This window comes from Oncorhynchus nerka, linkage group LG12, assembly GCF_034236695.1.
Source record: "Oncorhynchus nerka isolate Pitt River linkage group LG12, Oner_Uvic_2.0, whole genome shotgun sequence".
NCBI classification, from domain to species: domain Eukaryota; kingdom Metazoa; phylum Chordata; class Actinopteri; order Salmoniformes; family Salmonidae; genus Oncorhynchus; species Oncorhynchus nerka.
Genome location: NC_088407.1, coordinates 30,120,443 through 30,145,602, shown reverse-complemented (window position 1 = coordinate 30,145,602; position 25,160 = coordinate 30,120,443). Strand labels below are relative to the sequence as shown.

The window sequence follows — 25,160 nt, the reverse complement described above, 5'->3', positions numbered from 1 at the left end:
CACTGGGCATTTAATGCACTCACCTAATTACACAGCGATTCAATTAAAGGCTCCGAATGTTCACGGGCCCCTGTGTTCTGATATTAAGTGTGTGTGTGTGTGTAGTTATGTTGTGCTGAAATGTTCTTTGGTTGACGAAATGACAAAATACGGTTTATGATTTAGTATTCTATACCATACTACTTACTGTTGGATTACATTATTTTGTTACTAAACTTCTACACCAGACTAAACCAACTCAATTGTTAGTGAGAATCAGTGGAATTAAGTTAAAAACACACAACCTCTCAATCTTGATATAGTCAGGAATTTAATCAAAAACAAGAGATTTTTTAGATCAAAATGTACATGGCACACCACTCCAAGGCCCTTCCCTCAAACACATCCATTCCAGCCACACTTCCGTCTTTCCAGTTAAAACAGTAACGCCCCTGTGTTCCAGCGCTGCACCACAATTGTTAGGTACACAAATTACCTGAGATGTTTTCAATCTATTTGGTTTGTATGCAATCTATATCACACTGGAATAGAATAATGGCCTCTAGTATTTACTACCATAAAAACAATTTAATTAAGGCAGACGGTTAACTGGCACAGGAACAGTTCCCCCAAAACCTCCACGTCGCATACTAACACAACCATTGGTTTGCAGAGCACAATTCTTGACATAATATTAAAATGAATAACGGCAATAACTTGATAAAAACAAAACGGCATATAGTTCTATAACTGGAATGAATTAAGTGTGGAATGTTTAATTGCATCTTTACAGATAAATTGATTTTGGTTATTTCTCCTTTTTTTTACAGCAGTGAGTTGTCACTGGAATCAGCCTTGTATGAATTATCTTGCTAGCACATCCTCTCCATTCCTGAGGGGAATGGCAAAAATAATGGATCCAATCACAAATGGTGGAGTGAATCATTAATTTAATAGCCACGGCACCAGTGTTCAGTCATTACAACCAGATGTTTATTCCAGTCCATGTAGCTAAATTACCATTTGGTGCTGTGACATTGTCAAAACTATTCCTTAATAATGAGAAATTGTGACAAACCTACCATTTTGGAAAGAATGCATATGTGCTTAAAACATGTTGGCAATTTAAATCGCACCAGAAAAACACAAAATAATTTACATTTGGTTTGGTCAATAGTGAAACATGGTCCGTTTCAAAATGTAGCCAACCCTGTGGTCCTGATGTTCTGAACCCCACAAAATTCATTTTACCATCATTGGCCCATTTACATAGAAATCAGTTAAATTGTTAATGTACATAAATTCAACAGACAAAGCAGTCAGACTGACACGTACAAGTACACGAAAACGTACAATGCAGACTGGAGCACAGATCCTGGTATACTGACAAAGAGCGAGCGGTAGCCCCATAGGTTTGTGTGGAATAAAGGGGATGGGGATAAAGGGGTGTTGGAAAGGCAGCTCTGGAGTCAGAGGTGGTGTGGTCCTCTGGTTGTTTTGGTCCTAGCCCAGCCCAGCTAGGTGATATCCACAGTGGGTGGTGTTAAGTGAGGACTTGTCTGATCTCACGGTGGACATAGCACAGGAAGTCCATGTAGGAGGCTCCACCGTGGAGCCCCTTGTCCTCTACCAGGTGCTGGCGGAACATAATCTCAGACCGGTCCTTCTGCTTCACAATCATGAGCTATGGGGGGGATAAAAATGGGGACATAGTCAGCTTATGACTTTTCACTCAACCTTGAGGGATAAAACTGTGCACTGGAGTAATACAGTCCTGGTACTTAATTGATAAATAGTGAGAATAGACAGCAAAAATATTTCACTACTCCTTACATTTGTTGACAATTGCTTACAGGCAAAACCTGGTAAGCTTGAGCAGCCTGTTGAATTTGATATTGTGTCCATGGCTTAAGACAGTTGTGGTCAATTTGGTTACATGTTTGTTTCCCAATTCAACAAACAGATATTCTGTAAAATGGTCATCTCTGTATACCCGTCGCAAGCCCCACTGGTTTTTGCTTATTTATTTAGGTCTCTCCCCCATCTGAGATATCTACTGCAGCCCTCATCCTCCACATACAACACCTGTTCTGCCAGTCACATTCTATTAAAGGTCCCGAAAGCGCACACATCCCTAGGTCGCTCATCTTTTCAGTTCGCTGCAGCTAGCGACGAACGAGCTGCAACAAACACTCAAACGGGACAGTTTTATCTCAATCATCTTCATTCATTCTTAAATCATGGACACTCTTACTGACAGTTGTGGCTGCTTTGTGTGATGTATTGTTGTCTCTACCTTCTTGCCCTTTGTGCCATTGTCTGTGCCCAATAATGTTTGTACCCTGTTTTGTGTTGTCGTCTTGAGTCTCTCTTTGTGATGTGTGTTTTGTCCTTTATTTATATTTTTAATCCCAGCAGGTCTTTCGCCTTTTGGTAGGCCGTCATTGTAAATAAGAATTTGTTCTTAACCGACATGCCTAGTTAAATAAATGTAAATATCATTCTTTCATTATATGAAAGTAGTTTAGACATCCAGAGGAAAGTATGCATTGTAACAGTAACCAACATTGAATAGTGTACCTTCATGGAGCTGGGCCTCTGGTCAAGTAAGGAGTCAACGATGGAGCGCAGCTTCTGAGACTGGGGGTTATCCAGCTCTGGTAGGGACCTCTGGAAAGCACACACATGAATATTAGTGAGATGCTGTGCTTTCTACACAGTCTAAAATTAACTTTTCAACCATCTAAACTAATGGTATCTAAATAACTTTGGTGTTTCCAAACACCATCTTCTGTAGCGCTTGGGGTTAAGGAAGTTACTGTCCTCACCAGGTCAACGGGCACATGGGCGAGGGAGGGCACGTTGAAGATGCTCTGGATCATCTCTGGGGGGCAGGCCTGGCCCAGCCACAGGAAGAGGGAGCACCCATTCTCCAGCAGGAACATGCCGGCATCTGTCAGGCGCTCTTCAGAGCAGCGCACCGGAGTTGGCACCACGTCACTGGCAACGTCCATGTTGTGCTGGAAGAAAAGGAATCGATGAAGGAATGCGGAGGCTGGAGAAATGAGCCTGACAAGTTAAATCCATCTTTCATTTAGGTCAGAGTGAGCGGTAATGCAGAGTTTGCAGCATATTATTAGGAGGACCATTCCACCCCTAATTATGCAATATTACAGTGTTTGGTGACATTGACACACAAATTAAAACCAAATGAATCACAAATGCCTGGCCACTTCCCAGCAAACACTGCAATTGAAGTGAAGGAGAACAACTGCCATTGTCTGAGACATTTGGTCACAATTACGAAGCATGTAATTATTCTGAGGGCAACTTATATATTTAAACTCAAACACACTTCTCAGAAGTCTTTCATGGACACCATTTACTGAGCTTTTCTTACCACAAAATGGCAGGTTTTGATAAAGTGCTGGGTAATTGTTTGTGTGCTGGCATGCAATAACACAGCCTCATACACTGCCATCATATTTATCGAATTAGTTGGCATATCAAATAAGAGGATGTCACACCTAAGGGATGCCAATACCAAATAACTAGTAAATGCATCAACTCAATTATAGGAGACGCACACTGAAAGGCTGCCCTCTGCTGTTCATCTGTAAAACAGTTCTTTACCTCAGAATCCTTCAGCTAGCCTGGGATCCACACAGAATATCTTTTGTTTCTTTATTGTATCACTTGTAGTCAGAACTCAGCACTGATATGAGTACATGAAGTGGGATTGGAAAAGAGTGATATAAAACTACTAAGAGGTCCCATTAGCCTCAATGAGAAAGGAAACATAGATTTTTTTTAAAGTTGGTAAAAAAGGACGAGAGTGTGTGTGTGCGCACACACTTTCATGAGTGGGATAAGGCAGGAGAGAGTGCCTAGTGTGTTGTCTCACCAGTGGGATAAGGCGTGGATAGAGCAGCAGCTGGGTATCCTCCACCCCCATGGCTGTGGTGCTGAGTCTCTGGTGAGCCCTGTCATCTGTAGAGAGCTCAGCGCTGCCCACCAGGGGACCAGTCTTCAACAGGCTGTTTAAGTAGACTGGGAACACCTTCATGGCATCAGGCAGGATCAGCTACACAAGGAGAGACGAGCTAGTGAGAACACCCCTAATACACACAGGACTCCCTGATGCAACAGTTTGTTTGCAATTCTTGAAAAGACGAAAACAAGCATAAAACTGCAGTTGGAATCAATCGTGCCGGAATCTGTCTTATCAGTTTACTTTTGTACTCTGCACCTGTACGTTTCTAGATGTTAGTACACTTCTTTGAAACTAGATCCTTGAGATGTCCCTAGAGACCATGCTGCGCCATGTTCAGTTTCTAGCATTCACACACTGGCCTATGAGTGAATCACACCACAATCTTACACACCACACTCACAGTGCTGGATTAGTAGAAATCTTACACATATTACCCTACATACACAAAGACAATTTGTCACAAATTGAGAATAAAGTTTTCTATCCAAGTTAACTGTGTTGTTGTATGCCACTGACCTGGCTGGCAGCGGAGGGACTGGCACAGTTTTTCCTGTAGCAGGCCAGCATGTGGGCCGCCTGGTTGACCAGGATCTCCTTCACCGTCTTCAGGGGCTGGTTCAGCATGGCACGGTATGCTGGGAGGGAGAGGACATTTGAAGGTCAGTAACTGTGTTCCCACACCAAAGCTGTCTGAAGTGCTCTCATACAAGGGGTTTGCTTGTCACTAATACTTTATGGGAGGTATATGGGTTACCTCACCTCTTAGTTTTCTTAAGGTGATTTACATATACAAGGTAGCTAAAGTGAAGCATGAAGTTTTTTGAAAATTACAGATAATCATTAATAATGATGAGTGAAAAGTTATGCACAAAGATCATACCCACAAGACCCATGCTAACCTCTCACCATGACCAATAATAGGAGAGGTTAGCATTTTATTTGGGGGGGGGGGGGGGTATGATATTTATGCCCGTTACCTTCTCATCATTATTCACAATTCATTCATGTTTATCTATAATGTGAATGCTACCATGATTCATGTAGAAGTGTTTAGAATCATATTCTATTATTGTTTCAAATAAAATGACAATACATTTACTATTAATTTCTATTGGGCACTAAATCATCCGAAACAATCTACAAACTAGTTGGATGCATTTGCAGTCACACGCTTGATGTAATCATTGCATACTAGGAATATTGGACCAAATACTCTTTTGGCTACTTTAATACAGATAACTGACTTGCCCAAATACTTTTGGTCTCCTAAAATGGGGGACCCATGTACAAAAAGTGTTGTAATTTCAAATCCAAAGTGCTGGAGTACAGAGACAAAACTACAACGAAAATTGGCACTGTCGAAATACTTTGAGCTCACTGTACATATAGGGTATGAGTATGCTGTATATAATGCAGAATTACACATCAGCCAGCTATGTTCTACTACTAAGTGGTATTTAACTGATATTATTTGTACCGGAATCTCATTCAATATGCCTAGATGGGAGGGAGCGAATATATTCAAACAGGAAACATAAATGAACATTCCAAGTGGACAAGCCCAGGAGGCATCTCTTCTGCAATCAAACCTTTTGGTAACTTCTATGAGGCAAACATACATAATGCCTTTAAAGTGGATTTATAATGTCTTATGATACACAGGATATTTCCCTCATTTGGACCATACTGACACAGGCCTAAAGACAGTAAAACTCTGCTGTAGTCACCTGACTTGGCGAAGAAGTTGATGAGGGCGTCCGTCTCACAGCTCTTGTAGAGCTCAGACAGCTGGGCGCTGCAGTTCAGACTGAGGTTGTGGATCCGCAGACGCCGCTGGCCGCTGATGGTCGTGTACAGCAATGCACACTGGGAAACAGAACACACACAGAAGCCATTAGTGGGTCTAAAGGCTGTCAGGGTTTTAATCTAACATAACAGAGTGGGATGTTTAAGGCTTTGTGGAACCCTTGCCAGAAAACACACATTGTGAAAGGGATATATTGGCAGTGTTGGAAAAAGTACTCTTGTACAAGTACATACGTGTGTAAAAGTTCAGATGCCTTAATATAAAATGACTCAAGTAAAAGTCACCCAGTAAAATACTTAATGTGTCTAAAAGTATTTGGTTTTAAATGTACTTGAGTACTTTTTCCACCACTGTACCCAATTGTCATACTTGAGTAAAAGTCAAAAGTTAAAGTAAATGTTATACATCAAATTCCTTTTACTATGCAAACCAGACAGCCTGATTATTTTTAATTGTATTTACGGATAGCCAGGGGCACACGCCAACACAATTTATAAATGCAGTATGTGTGTTTAGTGAGTCCGCCAGATATTATATTGATAGGTGCATGAATTGGACCATATTGCTGTCCTGCCTGAGCATTTGAAATGTAACATACTTTTTGGTGTAGGAAAATGTATGGGAGTAAAATGTACATATTTTCTTTCAGAATGTAGTGGAGTTAAAGTTGTCAAATTAAATAGTAATGTACAGATACCCTCAAACGACTTAAGTGGAACTTCAATGACTTTACACCACTGGTTATTAAAAGGGATGCATATTTTTTATTTTGGTTGGAGTCAAATACCTACTTTGCAGTGAGCCTAAATATCTATTAGTGGTAACCCCTCTAAAATCAGATTCAGTGTTCGTTTAGATTTTTTTGGAGTGGTGTGCGAGACACAGACCTGCATGAGAGCGCCCGTCTCCTCGCTAAGTGTGTCATCGTGTTTGAACTCCACCGTCACAGCCTTGTCACAGTCCACGGCAGCCATCTCCACGTCTGTGGTGTTGTTCATGTGGATGGCACCAAAGAAGTCTGTAGCCCTGAAGCCTGGAAGGAGAGACAAGGGAAACATATTAGTAAGTATCTTGGCACGCCACTACAGTCCAGCAGTATTAAAACCAATTTTACCTCAAATTTGAATCAATTAATAATTTATTATCTGGCAGCGTTGTAAACAACAAAAAAATCCTACAATCGAGACTACATATTTTGGGGTTCCTGAGTACATACAAGGGCAATGAAATGAGCTCATACACATAATAGATGGCTGAATTACCTGTGCTGGTGCGGACTCTCATGATGGCATCAAACCCGATGGCCTTCTCCACATCCTTCCTCAGGTCACTCAGGAAATGCTGTCCATCCCTCTCCACCTGAAATACACAGGTAGTGCTACAGTCAACCACAAGGTGTCAGAGTTTCCCCAATTTACTCTCCATGGACTATTGTACCAGGGCCAAGATCAATGTGATTCTGGCTCTAATGCATTTAAGGTCATTTGATACATCACATGTGTTCAATAACATAACTGATGGACTCAAATGGCAGTTTGGACAAAATCCAATTTTCTGTGGCATACTAGGAGCACTCTGGGGAAACTTTCCCGTTTTACCATGCCATGTTTGGTGGTGGTGCCTGACTCGGACCTAGGCTCCAGAGGCTGTGACTAAGTTCCTCCCTCCCTCCCTCCACATTATCACATTATTTCTTTATTGGTTTATTTTACTTTATGGACTGTGCACTGCAACTCAGCTCTTAGCTGCCAATGTACACCCAGTAACAAAATATTTAGATGTTTTGTTGTGGCATCTGTCCTCGGCTGCGTGTGTAATGTGTACGTACCTGGAAGTTGCTGTATTTGAAGACGGAGCCTCCTGTGTGTGTGGCAACGTCTCCCATGGTGGCGATGTCCACGTACTGGCTGGGGAAGAGGAAGAGGTCCACGCTGCAGCCCTGAGACACACAGTCCTTGGACAGCTGCTCATAGACAGCCTTCTGAGGCTGGAACAGAGTCTAGGACACCGCAAGGGACCCAAACAAGACACACACGTTAGAAAGCAGGCTATGGATATCTCAAACACTCAAAAGAAATGTGATATCCGATGATATGGTGCACTTAAAGTCTGCGTTTTCAATACAAATGTTTAAATACTGCCAATTTTGCTTCACCTTTTCCTTCTCTGTGTTTATCAACTTCTTGTCGTCCCTGTTCTTCAGTTTCCCAGGGGCCTCGGCGGTGGGGATGGAGGAGTGGAAGATGAACAGCTTGCCGCTGCATTCTGCTGCCTGGAGAGGACAAAAATAAATATCACACTAGAGACAGACGAGAGAGATAACAAAAGTGTGCTAATATAAGAAGGTGTGCACATGAATGCATTTCATTGTGGGACTGTTTCCATGAAGGAGACAACATTGATTTGACCTGGACGGGTCTCTGTGTTCATTTTCAGTAAGGGGATTCTATGGTTGGAGTTTAGGTCAACAGATTGCTAAGGCAATATAGTCAACGGTATTACCGACCCAAATTAGTTGCTGACTCACCATTATGCTCAAGTACTAGCATTTTCTGCAAGTCTGTCTGTTCGCATGTCAAATCTATTTGACCTCTACCACACATTCAATCAAACTGAAGGCAAGTCGTTGGGAAATATTCAGTTGGAGCCGATTAAATAAGCAGTTCTATTAGGAAGCGAAAAGGAAAGTTGCCGAGTCATTGGGTTGGAGAAACTTTACTGCACAATGCCAATTGCGGAAGCGCAGTATAACAGTCTGTCGAGTTGGCGGTAAGGAGGCTGTGACTGCAAAAAGTTATTTTGGCCTCTACAGCTGTGATTTGTTTGGACTATTCTACTTCCTTTAGTTTTAAGCTTGGTTGATAAGCATCTAGTAGGATTACACAATGCACTGTATCAATTTATGTGCTTCTGTCGTCTTTTAATCTGTTGACTTTTCATTTCAATGTGCCAGTGTTTTTGTATCTGTCCTAATGTATATAAACAATTCAAATGAAATCAGCACTTTAGAGTCCATCACCGCCTGGACAAAGTAACAGTTGACTTGCCATCTCCCCTTCCCTCGTGTGTGTGAGTGGGAGCTGACATCCAGCCTCTCACCTTCAGTGCCTCTACCCCAGCCTGGATGACGGGGGCAAAGACCGTCTCGCTCTCATTGGTGTCGGCAAACATGTCAGGGATCTGGTCCAGGAGACTGGACAGGGGTTAGGAGAAAAGGACAGTGTCACAATCATTCACCTCTGGTATAATGTTTTCAACACTTGGTAGATAATCATGTTAAACAGCTTTGTTTCATTGCCTCCTTTATGACAGCTAATCTGAACAGATAGTTAACTGGATGGACATTGACCGTAGTACTTTCACAAGTCTGTGGTTTCCAAGGGATAAGGAAAGGAAGTCATTTTAGAGATTACTGGGACAGCCAGTGGTTGGCTCCAAAGGCAATGTCCTTACAATTCCACAGATCATTGGGGGACTATGATGCACAAGTACAGTTCAGAAGAGTCATACAGTAGACAAAAACCCTGCAAGGCAGCTACTCAATTCTTCCAAAGTCATATTTGGATCTAAACCAAGGCCTCAACTCACATTTGTTGAATTATATCGGGAGTAAGAGATTTTGCCAAAAGTCCCTGTTTGAGATGGACTACCGCCATGTACTCTGTACGCCTGCATAGACATATCAAAATATCAAGTGGTAATAAATCATTTTGGTGCTGTGCCATACACAACTGCAAAGATAAGACTATTTTTCCATATAAATCCACATGGGCCTTTTTAATATAAAATCCTTCCAGGGACCACTTAACCTATGAATTCTCTGGACATAACGTTTTTTTATCTCCATCTTAGCATTTATGATGAAAAGTTTTAGAAAATTAAATAAAACGTTTTGGTTATCAATTTTTTACTTAACAATTGTTTTTCTTAAAACTGCATTGTTGGTTAAGGTCTTGTAAGCATTTCACTGTAAGGTCTACACCTGTTGTATTCGGCGCATGTGACAAATAAAAATGGATTTGATTTGAAACTAGAGATGCAGAGAAAATTAGGCATTGGATACCTTCTGATGGGCAAGATAATCAAATGCTGTCATTCAACATTTTCTTTCACCACATGAAACATGTAGCTCAGAAATCAGCCTCGACAGAAATACAGTTGAAGTCGGAAGTTTACATACACCTTAGCCAAATACATTTAAACTCAGTTTTTCACAATTCCTGACATTTAATCGGAGTACAAATTTCCTGTCTTAGGTTAGTTAGGATCACCACCTTATTTTAAGAATGTGAAATGTCAGATTAATAGGAGAGAGAATGATTTCTTTCAGCTTTTATTTTTTTCATCACATTCCCAGTGGTTCAGAAGTTTACATACACTCAATTAGTATTTGGTATGATTGACTTTAATTTGGTTAACTTGGGTCAAACATTTTGGGTAGCCTTCCACAAGCTTCCCACAATAAGTTAGGTGAATTTTGGCCCATTCCTCCTGACAGAACTGGTGTAACTGAGTCAGGTTTTTAGGCCTCCTTGCTCACACATGCTTTTTCAGTAGGATTGAGGTGAGGGCTTTGTGATGGCCACTCCAATACCTTGACTTTGTTGTCCTTAAGACAATTTGCCACAACTTTGGAAATATGCTTGGCATCATTGTCCATTTGGAAGAACCATTTGCGACCAAGCTTTAACTTCCTGACTGATGTCTTGAGATGTTGCATCAATATATCCACATAATTTAACTTCTCATGATGCCATCTACTTTGTGAGGTGCACCAGTCCCTTCTGCAGCAAAGCACCCCCACAAACATGATGCTGCCATCCCCGTGCTTCACGGTTGGGATGGTGTTCTTCGGCTTGCAAGCATCCCCCTTTTTCCTCCAAACATAACGATGGTCATTATGGCCAAACAGTTCTATTTTTGTTTCATCAGACCAGAGGACAATTCTCTAAAATATACAATCTTTGTCCCCATGTGCAGTTGCAAACCGTAGTCTGGCTTTTTTTATGGCGGTTTTGGAGCAGTGGCTTCTTCCTTGTTGAGCAGCCATTCAGGTTATGTCGATAGAGGACTCGTTTTACTGTGGATATAGATACTTTTGTACCCGTTTTCTCCAGCATCTTCACAAGGTCCTTTGCTGTTGTTCTGGGATTGATTTGCACCAAAGTACGTTCATCTCTAGGAGACAGAACACGTCTCCTTCCTGAGCGGTACAATGGCTGCGTGGTCCCATGGTGTTTATACACTGCTCAAAAAAATAAAGGGAACCCTTAAACAACACAATGTAACTCCACGTCAATCACACTTCTGTGAAATCAAACTATCCAATTAGGAAGCAACACTGATTGACAATCAATTTCACATGCTGTTGTGCAAATGAAATAGATAACAGGTGGAAATGATAGGCAATTAGCAAGAAACCCCCAATAAAGGAGTGGTTCTGCAGGTGGTGACCACAGACCACTTCTCAGTTCCTATGCTTCCTGGCTGATGTTTTGGTCACTTTTGAATGCTGGCGGTGCTTTCACTCTAGTGGTAGCATGAGACGGAGTCTACAACCCAAACTAGTGGCTCAGGTAGTGCAGCTCATCCAGGATGGAACATCAATGCGAGCTGTGGCAAGAAGGTTTGCTGTGTCTGTCAGCGTAGTGTCCAGAGCATGGAGGCGCTACCAGGAGACAGGCCAGTACATCAGGAGACGTGGAGGAGGCCGTAGGAGGACAACAACCCAGCAGCAGGACCGCTACCTCCGCCTTTGTGCAAGGAGGAGCAGGAAGAGCACTGCCAGAGCCCTGTAAAATGACCTCCAGCCGGCCACAAATGTGCATGTGTCTGCTCAAACGGTCAGAAACAGACTCCATGAGTGTGGTATGAGGGCCCGACGTCCACAGGTGGGGGTTGTGCTTACAGCCCAACACCGTGCAGGACGTTTGGCATTTGCCAGAGAACACCAAGATTGGCAAATTCGCCACTGGCACCCTGTGCTCTTCACATATGAAAGCAGGTTCACACTGAGCACGTGACAGAGTCTGGAGACGCCGTGGAGAACCTTCTGCTGCCTGCAACATCCTCCAGCATGATAGGTTTGGCGGTGGGTCAGTCATGGTGTGGGGTGGCATTTCTTTGGGGGGGCCGCACAGCCCTCATAGTGCTCGCCAGAGGTAGCCTGACTGCCATGATGAGATCCTCAGACCCCTTGTGAGACCATATGCTGGTACGGCTGGCCCTGGGTTCCTCCTAATACAAGACAATGCTAGACCTCATGTGGCTGGAGTGTGTCAGCAGTTCCTGCAAGAGGAAGGCATTGATGCTATGAACTGGCCCGTCCCTTCCCCAGACCTGAATCCAATTGAGCACATCTGGGACATTATGTCTCGCTCCATCCACCAACGCCACGTTGCACCACAGACTGTCCAGGAGTTGGAGGATGCTTTAGTCCAGGTCTGGGAGTAGATCCCTCAGGAGACCATCCGCCACCTCATCAGGAGCATGCCCAGGCGTTGTAGGGAGGTCATACACTACTGAGCCTCATTTGGACTTGTTTTAAGGACATTACATCAAAGTTGGATCAGCCTGTAGTGTGGTTTTCCACTTTAATTTTGAGTGTGACTCCAAATCCAGACCTCCATGGGTTGATACATTTGATTTCCATTGATAATTTGTGTGATTTTGTTGTCAGCACATTCAACTATGTAAAGGAAAAAAGTATTTAATAAGAATATTTCATTCATTCAGATCTAGGATGTGTTATTTTAGTGTTCCCTTTATTTTTTTGAGCAGTGTACTTGCATACTATTGTTTGTACAGATGAACGTGGTACCTTCAGGCATTTGGAAATTGCTCCCAATGATGAACCAGACTTCTGGGGTCTTGGCTGATTTCTTTTGACTTTCCAATGATGTCAAGCAAAGAGGCACTGAGTTTGAAGTTAGGCCTTGAAATACATCCACAGGTACACCTTCAATTGACTCAAATTATGTCAATTAGCCTATCAGAAGTCATGACATCATTTTCTGGAATTTCCCAAGCTGTTTAAAGGCACAGTCAACTTAGTGTATGTAAACTTCAGACCCACTGGAATTGTGATACAATGAATTATATGTGAAATAATCTGTCTGTAAAGAATTGCTGGAAAAATTACTTGTTTCATGCATAAAGTAGATGTCCTAACAGACTTGCCAAAACTATAGTTTGTTAACAAGAAATTTATGGAGTGGTTGAAAAACGAGTTTTAATGACTCCAACCTAAGTGTATGTAAACTTCCAACTTCAAATGCACATCCATGGGCTTTGAGAAGGAGCTGGAGATAAAGACAAAGTATACGCTTAGGAAAAAGAAAACAACCACTACTAACACACTGCACTCCAAAGTGAGATTCATCCAGACAAGATTTTCACCCTTTGGTGTTCATCAGGTTGTCTGTCTGACTTTGGAGCATAGATTGCAGTGTGCAGAGATCTTGTTTGTTTTTTAACAAAGAGCTTCCATTGGGCTACATAAGCTAAAGAGTGGCAATGCCTTCTTCAAGAGGTTCAGCTTACTCACATTACCTATGGCCATTCATACACACTAACATATCTAAATATTAGAAAATATGCCATCAGGGATCACTACTCAAATCAACTGTCATGTAAGATATGTGCCCTTTCTCTTACTTGTTGATGACTGCCCGTGACTCCTGGAAGTTGACAAGGAAGCCATCGAGCAGCGGGACGAACATCTCTGCCGTGTCGGATACTACCATCATCTGGGGCTGGGCCAGGGCACTCTTCACGTTGTAGAAATGTAGGATCTTGTTGTAGGTGACGAAGCCCACCTTCACCATCGAGCTCTCAGCACCATCCTCTCTGTGGGGGAGGAAGAAAGGAAAAGTAGGGGATGTGTGTGTGTGTGTGTGTCAATGGAGAGAGAGAGAGAGATGGAAAGAAAGAGAGAGTAGCCTGACGTGAGTCATGAATTATAGTCATGTCATTGATCATATTTGTCTAAAAGACAGATTTGGGACCAGGTGACGAGGAGAGAGTATGTCAGAATAGCGATTTTGTTTTTACTAAACATGCTGGTCCTTAGAGGGCACTATGTTACAGCATATATGAACAACTTAGTTGTTGTAGTCATTTATCCACTTAGACATAATGGCAAATAAGCAGCAAATATGTCCGCTATTCTGAAGTGTTAATCTAAACATGATTTTTCAAAATACAGTGTTCCTGATATGAACGGATCACAAATAACTTCTCGCCCTATAAATTACAGTGAATTTTTAGGGTAGGCAACTGATACGCTAAAAACATTCCTGGGGGCAGAATTGCAAAAACAAAAACAAAAGAAAATGTCTTATTCCCGGGTATGGGCACCTCTTGCAGCAGCCACCACTCAGCAAATTAAAAGGGCCATTACCCAGGCATGCCTAACAAACTTACACAAACATCCACGGAAAAGTAGAATAACAGAATATGGGATTGTTTATTGGCAGAGGAGAGTGGGAAGAAGAGAACAAGTGTGTTGGAGAGTTACACTTGAGAAGGTCCTGACTATGCTTTTTCTCTAGGAGGGGTAGTGGGGTATTGAGGCTTAGAGAGGCTGGAGGGGCTAAGGAGAGAGAGGCGTAGGGATGTTTTTCTTCAGGGCAAAGTGCTGATTGGTGAAGGAAACAAGGGGCCTCGTATGCTTTCAATTAAGCACACACTTTCTCGCACATTAAACTACACCAAAAATGTCCTTCTCTTTCACACACACACACACACACACACACCTCTCCAACCTCAACAGAAGTTCAATTACATTAATAAGAAACTGTCAAGGAAATATATGACTGTTCTCCTCCCTTTACAGACCTCGCTTTAATTTTCATGGACTGGAGAATTCAATGCAGTCGAGATGAAAAAATAATTACATCTACTTTATACACCTCTGTTTCGACGAGGCTAGAGGGAAAGTAGCTGCACTAGCACAGAAAGAGAACCTGACCAAGTGTGACATAGACCAGAGCACTTGGAATTGGCCTGTGGGACTAGTAGGTCTGTTGAACTGTGGCCTGCATCTAAAATCATTCCCGTCTGACAAGGGGCAACTGGGGTTTGTCTCCCTTTCTTTCTGAGCACTGCAAGAGCAATACAGAACATGTACCTCAACTCAATGTAAAGTCCCATAGAGCGGACTTCTATCTACATCATTCATAAGAACTGATAGGAGAAGTAGTCCGGCAATGCAGGCTTGTTATTGCTTCTTTTCATTCCAAGTATCAGTGATGAAATATTAAGATGACAGAGAAATGCCACAGGATTTAGTCTACACCTGTTTTTGCTTTCTCCGAGCCCCGTTTCCGCACTAGCAAGCGAGAGGCAAAAATGTGGCTATTTCAGCAGCATCGCTGATCCGTATCAGTGTTGGGTGTCCAACATGTTTTCCATCAGTTTAAATGTAGCAGAGAGAAAAGCTTCAAAACAGAGAACAGGGAAGAAAAGTCTGATTTAAAAACAGAGGGCTTATTTAGAGAGCACTACCTAACGGATTCAGGGGTGATGTAAGGGTTCTGTACAAATATGTCCTGCAGGCTAGGGACGAGAGAGAGTTTCCAAATAAGTTATTTTAGGAAAGTCCAGGTGAAGTATATCATTGTTTTCTCAGTGGTAAATCAAAACCTTTATTCCTCGCCGGCAACCCACATAAAACAGCCAAAATCAGACCCATCTGTGCAGCTGACTTCTTGTGTTTTGGACAGGGTTCAAGGTTGGAATCTGCACAGTAACATTTTCCATTTTAGCCCGCCCTCCTCCTTTCCCTTCCCCTAGCATCTCCCCCCTCCCACCAACCCAGACCCAGCAACCTTCAGGCAACAATTTTCAACCGATGAGATACTTGAATACTTGGCTTAATGCTTTTTTCTTTGCCTTGGACTTGTGGGACCTCCTTATTTGGCAGTGTATCACAGCCCACCACCCAAATAACAAACCACCCAGCTACACATTATGGGTGATGGGGTTATGGAAAACCAACACTTCCATAAATCTAATGTAATTTCTCTCTGCCTCGAGACACCAGTTAGCATGGTATCCAATTACCTTGGAGGGCACAGCATTGCATGAAGGATTCTGATTTTGGCCACCGCTTACGTAATCCTACTGTGACCTCCAAGGCTATGTAGTGGGTCTCAAAGACCTCTATCACTCCAAGTTGGCAGATCTTATATAAAATACCTTGGAGCTAGGCTGTAGGCAGAGAGATGCTGGGACAGTTTCTATGCAGGCCGTTCAAGGTTCCATTCCTTGACTATGAGAGGTCAGTGTTTGATAGTGTGTGTGCGTGCATATGCTTATTTGTGCGTGTGTGTGTGTGTGTGTGTACCTGGGCAGGTTGTCTAGCAGGGTCTTCAGCTCATCACACACCAGTCTGACCAGTCCGCTCTTGATGTTGGCATAGGACACGTCGATCATGAAGATGTACGCTGGAGGACTGGGTGGCTTGTTGTTCTGATAGAGAAAGAGCGAGGACATTTTTATTTACAACTTCAATTCAACTAGTATTACTTCACCTTGTTTATTTTATTTGCTCATAGTTTGCAGATATTTAAAATGTCAAATGTATTTGACTGTCTAAATACAGTTTTAAAACCCTGTAACACAAACACAACTATTGTTCAATTATACCATAAAATCAACACAATTGACCTTGCCTCCAATGGCCAAAGGTGCCTGGCAGACATCAGAGCTCGAATGTCAGCTCTTCCTCCTGGGGAAGGCCTGCCCGCTCCAAGACCTCTCCATCACGGTTGACAACTCCACGTTGTCCCCTCCCAGAGTGCAAAGAACTTTAACATGACCCTGGACAACACCCTGTCATTCTCTGCAAATGTCAAAGCAGGGACTCGCTCCTGCAGGTTCATGTTCTACAACATCCGTAGAGTATGACCTTTCCACACACAGGAAGTGGCGCAGGCCCTAATCCAGGCACTTGTCAGTTCCCATTTAGTCTACAACTCTCTGTTGCCTGGGCTCTTATCCAGAATGACACAGCCCACCTAGTGTTTAACCTTCTTAAGTTCTCCCATGTCACCCGCACACTCTACTGGCTTCCAGTCGAAACATGCATCGTCTTCAAGATCCTGGTACTTCCCAACAGAGCAGCAAGGGGAACTGTCCCTCCTTACAGGCTATGCTACACCCCAACCCGAGCACACCATTCTGCCACATTTGGTCTCTTGGCCCTCCCACCCCTACGGGAGGGCAGCTCCCATTCAGCCCAGTCAAATCTCTTCTCTCTCCCAGCACCCCCTAAAGTCAGGACAGCGGAGTCCCTGCGGATCTTTTGAAAATGTCTGAAACCCTACCGCTTTGAAGAGTATATTAAATGAGTCATGGTGCCCGACACCCCCCCAAAATAGCACTTATTTTCCCACTAGCATTGACTGATACATACTTTGAGAGAAAATGTACTTGATTCGATTGTGATGTGTTGTCTCATCTAGCTATCTTAAGATGAATGCACTAACTGTAAGTGGCTCTGGATAAGAACGTCGCTTAATGACAAAAATATTATTATAAATCGGATGGTTGGAGCCCTGAATGCTGATTGGCTGAAAGCTGTGGTATGTCAGAGCGTATACTACGGGTATGACAAAACATTTACTGCTCTAATTATGTTGGTAACCAGTTTATAATAGCAATAAGGCACCTCAGGGGTTTGTGGTATATTGAGAATAAACCACCGCTAAGGGCTGCATCTAGGTACTCCGTGGTGCACATAAGAACTGTGGTATATTGACCATATACCACACCCCCTTGGGCCTTATTGCTTAAACATAAAATGTAAATGTCAAACACATAACAACGAACACACCAGAGAAGTTGAATCAGAGGTCACTTTCCCACTAGCCTTTGAAATCATACTCCATTCATTAAATGTACCCCAATTTTAGGTCAAACCCTTTTCTTTTCCGTTCATGTTTTTTCCCCCCGTCTCACTCTCCCATAAGAAGTGTTTACACTGAAGCCACTTATCCCCTAACCTTTGAAATTGTAGGCAACTCTTATCAAAACTACATTAGTCAATGGACTCTAATTTTTGGCAAATACTCCCTCTTCTGCTCATGTTTTGCCCGGTGTATACCTCCACCACACTCAATACTTTCTTTGTGTTTAAACTTACAGCTTGCTTGGATCTTGGAGCCGTTAGGAAAGACTATGTAACATCCAACTGCCCTCCATGTTAGGAATGTGGATGAGCATGCCATTGTTTTGTTTCCGTGGTAACAGTCTGTGACATAGCTTACCTTCGAGGCTTTTGATAAAAGCTGTCCAGGACTTCATTTCTAAATATTAATAAACAGATTGAAGTAACACGTTGGCTTAAGTAGCGAAACGTGAAGTTGTTATCCCCCACCTACCTCTACCCATAATGTACAAGATAAGAAAACCCCACAGAGCGCAACAAAATCAAGAACATATAGATCTCTTTTGGCTTTAATGCAGTGGTCTCAATGTAACAGAACATGCTTTTGCCTGTGCTTCCTTCTAATCATTTGGTCCTGAATGAAGAATGAATGCAGTGTCTGTCAAGAGGTGAGCACCTCCTCCCTACACACACACAAACACTTTATAGACCCCCCCCCCCCAGAAAGACCACTGGGAATGGAGATCCTAATAACTTTCACTTTCTGTCCATATAAGTTTTTAGGAGATAGACTCTTGCCAAGCATTGAACATTTTATCCATGCATCGTCACAGCTTTCCCCATGTCAATTCACATTGTAGGCTATTAGGTCTATTGGTGATGTATACCACTACTTAATTTACTTTTCATCCATATAAATGTCAGTCAAACTAGTTATTCCACCAAGTCCTATCTATTTGTATGAAATGGAACAAAGCAATATTATACATACGGTTCACTATAGAGGCAGAAAAACCGCTATAGTAGGGCATGGCGTACCTTGCAATAATCCAGGGTGGCGGCGAACTCGTAGGACCCCAGCGACAGCTCTGGCCTCTCGTAGAAGTCCACCCTTTTGCCCATGTGGTCCAGGTGTTGGAAATAAAAGGCTGGCACTATGAAAGAACAAAAGAACGTGTTTTAGCAGTGGCGACAAAAACAAACCCAAACATAATATTGCCTCCGCTTAGCAACCACCCCCCTTTACAGTCTTTCTCAGGCAGTGTCCCCCTAACAGAGTGCACTTGTTTCTATGGAAAAGGGGGTTCAAAATTAACCCAAAGCACAGCACTGGTTGGAACTTATATCTGAAATATTAAGAATAACCCCCCCCCCAAAAAACAATCATTCAGATATTGGTTACCCAAATTAAAGAAACCTGTTCTAGCTTTGAGCTTAAAAGAAAAAAAGGTTGGTCAGATCCTTAACTTATTTTTATCCACAGACCATTAAGACCCAGTAAGGCCCTGCATGGCATCCTTGTTACGGGTGGACGTACCTTCGTTGACGCAGTTGCAGAAGCCACACTGGTAGCGGCGGCCACCGTCCGTGAACTGCATGTAGGGACACATGTAGGCCTTGCAGCGGTTACAGCGGATTGGGCCAGTCTCACCATGGTTCACGACGTACATAGGAGTCTGGGCCAGACGACAGAGGAGATAGGCAGTCTCTTAAGACAGTGGTCACACACACACACACACACGACAGCAGTCGCACACATGCTTGTTTTAGAGTCAACTGTAGGCTATAGTCAACTGTACAGATAGATGATTCCTTATTTGGTAGTTTGTGTGAAATAGACAGGCTTCAGGTTAACCATGATGATTACAATGCATTTCATTGGCCTCATCTGGTGCTGCTCTATAAACTGGTGAAGCTGGCTATACACCAACAGAAGCATCCAAATGAATATATATCAGTAAACAGGACCAGGATGCAAGGTTACAGTCAAAAATATAACTTTTATCAAACCCTTAACCCTTGTCAAACAGAGTGATTTAAAACACTGTGCCCATGTGCTATCTGGATAAATCCATTTGAATTCAATCACTTTGACAGCACCCCTTTTGTTTTGAATGAAACCTTCCAAAAATATTTGCCCATTGTAGAAGTGCTCAGAAAGTAACTTTTTGGACCTGAATGCCAAAACATTCAAGAGATAAAAGTTGACCCATTTTGCATACCCCGCCATATCATGAGACATCCATGTCTTCATCACTGGAAAAGACAAACGGTTGAGTTTGATAGCATTTAAAAGCTTACAAAACAGTGTTGTCAAACTTCTTTAATACAAATTGTCATTTTTATAACCTTTAATGTAAATTCTATAAAAATGTGTTAACTCTTTTTTCTTTCCTTCACGTTGTAGCTTAGAACTGAAAAAATGTTTGTGTTTTGCCCGCCATCGGTTGAGACACAACATGCCTCTTAAAGTCATTTCAATCATAGAAATATAATTAATAGAATGGACCTATCCATTCAGACCACTGCAATTTAGCTGGTACACCATCGAAATGTAAAATGTTCACTTCTAATTACTATCACAAAGATGACCGCAGGTCCACCCACCATCAAATGTCAACTTAAAATGGTCATTTATTTTCAATAGGTTTCTTTGGATGATTGATAGAATTTAAAAAACATTCCCATTCAAGTCAACATTCTTTGATGTGTGGACCTCCAACCATCTCTGTGGTACCATTTGAAAGATGAAATGTCAACTTTATTCTCATTTTAGTACTTTTATCAACCAAAATATGACACCTACCCTGTATTCAAGAGAATTTTGTCTCAACCAATGCTGGGCACAACACATAATACATGTTAAATGATGTAAAATAGGGCATAAGCTACATGTGAATATAACAATTATACGATTTTACTTGTTTTTTAGATCATTTACATTAAAATTGTATTTTAAAAAACATTTTTGCAGAAATAAGATAGCTTACTGACAAGGGATGTCAAACGTTTAAATGATATCAACTATTTATATTGGAGGAAAGATTGGAGGAATGTTTAAAGGTGTGCCTGTCCTCCTGAGTAGTTGAGCTGTAGTAACTGCCTTGGACAAAAGGCAGACCAATTTCCCAGGCCTCAGTTCATGCCTCATCCCTAGGTTCAGCAACACTAGATAATCATTCTAACTGTTCAATTTTGCATTCAAACCTTTTAAAAAAACAAATAGTCCCCCCCCCCAAAGGCTAACACAGTGCAACAGTCTACAAGTGTGAAGTTGTTGCCCTGTTAAACAAGTGTGAGTTCTATCAAGATCTTTGCCTGTGTAGATGTAAATGTATGATGCATTTAATGTCTAAAAACAATGTAAATCTGATTATTTCTCAATAATCGAAAACCGACCTCAAAAAGCACTAATCGCTCAGCACTAACACACACAAACAAACCCATGGGAACATATGGTACAAATTGCCTCTAAAAATGCACAAACATTTACTAACGAAAACAAACAACTTTGTGCACGTTACACACACACACAGTTCAAATATAGCCTTAGTTAGAAGATTTATTTGAGGGCATAAAATCTTAGAGCCAAGCCTCATTCAAATGAGTTCAGACAATTTATTAGCACCACAGAAGGTGATATACTATCCAAAACATTGTAGCCTAACAACCAAAACATTGTCTAAAAGATGGTCACTACTAGGCGTAAATGTAATCCAAATCTATCCTGAGAAACTCCAATTAGACTTTTAACCAGAGGAAGAAACCGGTTCAGGGAACAGAACCAAAAACCTTGGTTTCTCCTCTTTCTTGAAGGGAGGCTTTTACAAACAACAGTATGTGTTTCATATGGGCTCCAAGGCCATAAAACTGCAGACAGACGTCAATGCAGCCAAGTAGTTATATTATTAGAACAGTTCATCCAAAGAGGACATTAAGTTATTATACATTTGTTTATAATAAGTACATGTACGATACAAGATTTTAACGTTAACACTCGAGTGCTTGTGCAGTGAAGTCATTCATTCCAAACAACCAAACAATAATGCTACACGCTGATAAAATGCTAGTCCGTTTGATTTGGAATCCATGCAGGGCTTTAGCATACGTTAACTTCCTACTATGGGAATCGTGCTAGCACTGTCTGGACACTGAGGGATAACCTGAGATGGCAGTGCGCTTGACATGAGCGCTTTGTTAAACTGCTTTCATCTTCTGTGGTCCCTGCAGATCTTGACATTAGCTGATTAGCACTCTATGAGACAGAGAAAAAAGCTACATTAACATTGCCTAAAAAGGGCCTTTGGCGCCGATGACAAGGTGAGGGGAAGAATATCCAAGGCAGGTTTCCTGGGACCACACAGGATTACATAGAGGTCGTCCTTGGGACACAAACTTTTACAGCACTTGGACAAAGTATAAAGGAATGAAAAAGTTTGAGTCATTGAGCTTCTGAGGAAAACAAAAAGTGCTAGTGTCTCCCTCCCCAAACATTTCTACAATTATGTACCTGAGGTCTATGTAGTGTTTGGGTTTAAACATATCGGTTTCAGAATTCATAAGCGGCTTAGTTGTCCGACTTCATAAAACAATGTGGATAATCTCTGCAAACATACAGAGGGCTAGTGCCTACCTCATTCTTTGGCACTGTGGCGAAGGGTTTGATGATGGTGGCCAGGGGAACTTGGCACTGCTTAGCCAGGTCAGCCGTGCAGGGGAAAGAGTATGTGGTGCAACGCATGAACCTTGGGCTGGCGTTTCCTAAAGGGGAAGAAGAAATGGAAACAGATCCAGTTTAAAAAATAAAAAATATATTTTAATTAAGTTGGTAAAGAATGTAATAATATTGGTTTGTTTCAAGAAAAAATATAAATACAATTTAAAAACAGGTTTGCATTTTCACAATATCATTCAGTTCTTCCCTCATAACTTTAAAGATTCATCAGGTTGTAAATAACTGTTTGTGTCTGAAGTAGAGCTGTTAATAGTAATAGCTTCCTGAGTTATTTGTTTGATGAAGAGCAGGGGTGTATTCACTTCGACCTAAACGGAAGCAAACAGTCCGAAACGGGGAGGAACCTACCTGAACTTGTCCAATAAGAAACTCATTTTCGTTGCGAAAACGTTTTGCTAGTTTGCTACGATGTGCACTAATGAATACACCCATATCATGGTCCCCATGTTGCCATTAAAAAAATCTTTCAAAAGTGTATAATTGAACTAAGGCTATTACGGTGTTGTCCAAAGCCATCGGTCACGTTTTACTTATTCATTCCTTGGGGAACACCACATTGTTCCAGCCCAGCACAAACAAACCAGATTCAACTAGTCAAGTAATCACAAAGCCCTTGATTAGTTGAGTGAGGTGTGCTAGTGATGGACTGGAAATAAAGCAATAACGGATTTCAGAAGTGTGTTGAAGTAAAGCTGTGTCCTTTAGTTCTGTTCAATGACACCGACAGGTTTGTAGTACTGTACGCTGGTATTCCTGTGCCTTACCTTGGTCCTGTACTGTATAGTCAGTGGTGACCAGCGGGGGCACCTGGCCCCTGAGGTTCGTAGTGTACACCTGTCCCCCTCGTTTGGCTTGGTCGTCCTCGATGACTTGTGTCTGAACCAAAAGAGGTTGCATTGTTGGTAAAAGAGCTTCTACTGTGGTGAGCCATTTCCTTGACAAACAGTCAGGCTGGGTGAATGATTTCAATCAGTTCCACTCTGTTTTTGCTGGCTGCGTGTGGTATAGGACACAGATTGGTATTGTACGAATTCACATGCTGCTGTTGCTTTGTTGCCGTTTGCCTGACAACAACCCAACCACAATCAGTCAAACATTTTGTTTTTAACTACGGGACACAGGGTTGACGTCATCATTTGTAATTCATATATTTCCCCCAAATAAGACAAAAAAACATGATCAACGCTATAATGCCTTTAAAGGAAATACTGGCCTGGAGGTAGCTCGGAAACATGTGAAATGGCATTCTGGTATGCAAAGACGTGAAGTCACGGGATAATTAAATATGGACTCACTGTGCTAGGGATGGAGTCAGGATCCAGCTTTTTCTGAGGTGGGCCGGCCATTTGTGCTGCCCCACCTTGGAAGGGTCCCGCCATCCCGGGTCCCGCCATCCCGGGTCCCGCCATCTGCCCCCCAAATTGACCTGTGACACACAAACAATTCCACAGTGTAAGGCTCTGGTGACCTGTACCTGGTGCAATCCTATTGGCAAGAACACACTTAGCGGTACAGTCCTCCAAAAGCTATTTGTGCACACTCCTCGCCACATTCAATACAATAAGCTTGAGTTCCACGGTGAGTTCCCATATCCAAGGACCCAGATTAATCCTATCCCTGGACTGAAAACATACTTTTATTCCAGGAATAGGCTTAATCTGGCTCCTGGAAAATGGCCCTACAAATCCATAAAGCTTTGAAATGGCCACTGTTGAGCTCCAGGTTACTGTGCTATCTGTACCTTGTAGTTGCTGAGGATGTCCTGGTGGTCCGGCAGCTCCAGGCCCAGGCTGCTGGAAGCCTCCAGCACCTGGAGGGGGTGGGCCAGGGAAGGGCCTACCCATGCCTCCCATGGGTGGGGGGCCACCCATAGATTGGGGCCCTGCCATAGTTGGACCAGCTAGGGGTGATTGTGGGTGAGCCATCTGAGACGAGTGGGGGCCCATGGGTGGATGTCCCATGGCTGTGGGAGGGGCAGTCTGGAATTGCTGCTGGGTTAGGTGAGAGGTGGGAGGTGCTTGAGGGCTCTGCACGGGCCCTGGACCTGCAGGAAAAACAAGGGGAGGGTGATCCACTTTCAACACACTGCATGAATGAAGCCTTAACAATAACATACTGCATGCTAGTGTACCTAAGTTGTGGTGCCTCTGTTGAATATATATAGACTAACACTAGCAAGAATAGTATATCTACCTAAAGGCTTCCATTTTACTATTTGGGCAACAAGGCAGTTTACTTTTTTTTAACTTGTTTGAGAGTTGGTTTGCATCTTGTTAACCAGCTAAAGTGGATGCCCTAACCATCCTTAAAACATCAGTCTTGAGTTCTACAGTGGTAATTACCATATCCGAGGTTCATGGCACCCATCTGATTGGTGAGCTGCTGTGCTGGGGGCGGGCCCTGGTGGGCCATGCTGTGATAGGGGGACTGAAGTGGCTGTCCATACGGAGGGGCGGGGTAGCTGGAGGAAAGTAAACAAAGAGCTACATATTTAGTCTGTTCCAATAGTATCAATTAGCTTCCTTGTTTATTTTCCTTCATTACTGATTTGAAAGTAGAGGAAAACCAACTCACCTATTTGTCATGAAGAAAATGGAAGAAGGAATGTACTAAGAGTATTGGAATGCAGATGGTTGCCTTCCAATTCTTTACCTGAAGTGTGCATTATCTCCCTCCCACTCATGGGTTTGAAAGCAATGAATTGGTGTTAACATTGGCTAGAGGGCGTTTCTAGCATATGTATTGCACCAGT

The 25,160-nt window shown here is 42.5% G+C and overlaps 1 protein-coding gene across 2 annotated transcripts in view; it reads right to left on the bottom strand.

Moving 5' to 3' along the window:
• Window positions 1-291: 291 nt before the first annotated feature.
• sec24d (SEC24 homolog D, COPII coat complex component) overlaps window positions 292-25,160 on the bottom strand; it is a 35,710-nt gene continuing 10,841 nt past the window's right edge. For both annotated transcript variants that reach the window (XM_029674541.2, XM_029674540.2), the window contains exons 4-23: window positions 24,751-24,869; window positions 24,150-24,452; window positions 23,704-23,834; window positions 23,173-23,284; window positions 22,307-22,434; window positions 19,211-19,349; window positions 18,712-18,827; window positions 16,129-16,253; window positions 13,437-13,628; window positions 8,880-8,973; window positions 7,936-8,052; window positions 7,609-7,779; window positions 7,043-7,139; window positions 6,668-6,813; window positions 5,701-5,839; window positions 4,490-4,608; window positions 3,884-4,063; window positions 2,808-2,999; window positions 2,560-2,649; window positions 292-1,663 (exon numbers count right to left, since the gene is read on the bottom strand). In XM_029674541.2, coding sequence (XP_029530401.1) covers window positions 1,523-1,663; window positions 2,560-2,649; window positions 2,808-2,999; window positions 3,884-4,063; window positions 4,490-4,608; window positions 5,701-5,839; window positions 6,668-6,813; window positions 7,043-7,139; window positions 7,609-7,779; window positions 7,936-8,052; window positions 8,880-8,973; window positions 13,437-13,628; window positions 16,129-16,253; window positions 18,712-18,827; window positions 19,211-19,349; window positions 22,307-22,434; window positions 23,173-23,284; window positions 23,704-23,834; window positions 24,150-24,452; window positions 24,751-24,869 — 2,851 coding nt within the window. In that variant the 3' untranslated portion in view covers window positions 292-1,522. The remainder of the gene's footprint in view (window positions 1,664-2,559; window positions 2,650-2,807; window positions 3,000-3,883; window positions 4,064-4,489; window positions 4,609-5,700; window positions 5,840-6,667; window positions 6,814-7,042; window positions 7,140-7,608; window positions 7,780-7,935; window positions 8,053-8,879; window positions 8,974-13,436; window positions 13,629-16,128; window positions 16,254-18,711; window positions 18,828-19,210; window positions 19,350-22,306; window positions 22,435-23,172; window positions 23,285-23,703; window positions 23,835-24,149; window positions 24,453-24,750; window positions 24,870-25,160) is intronic.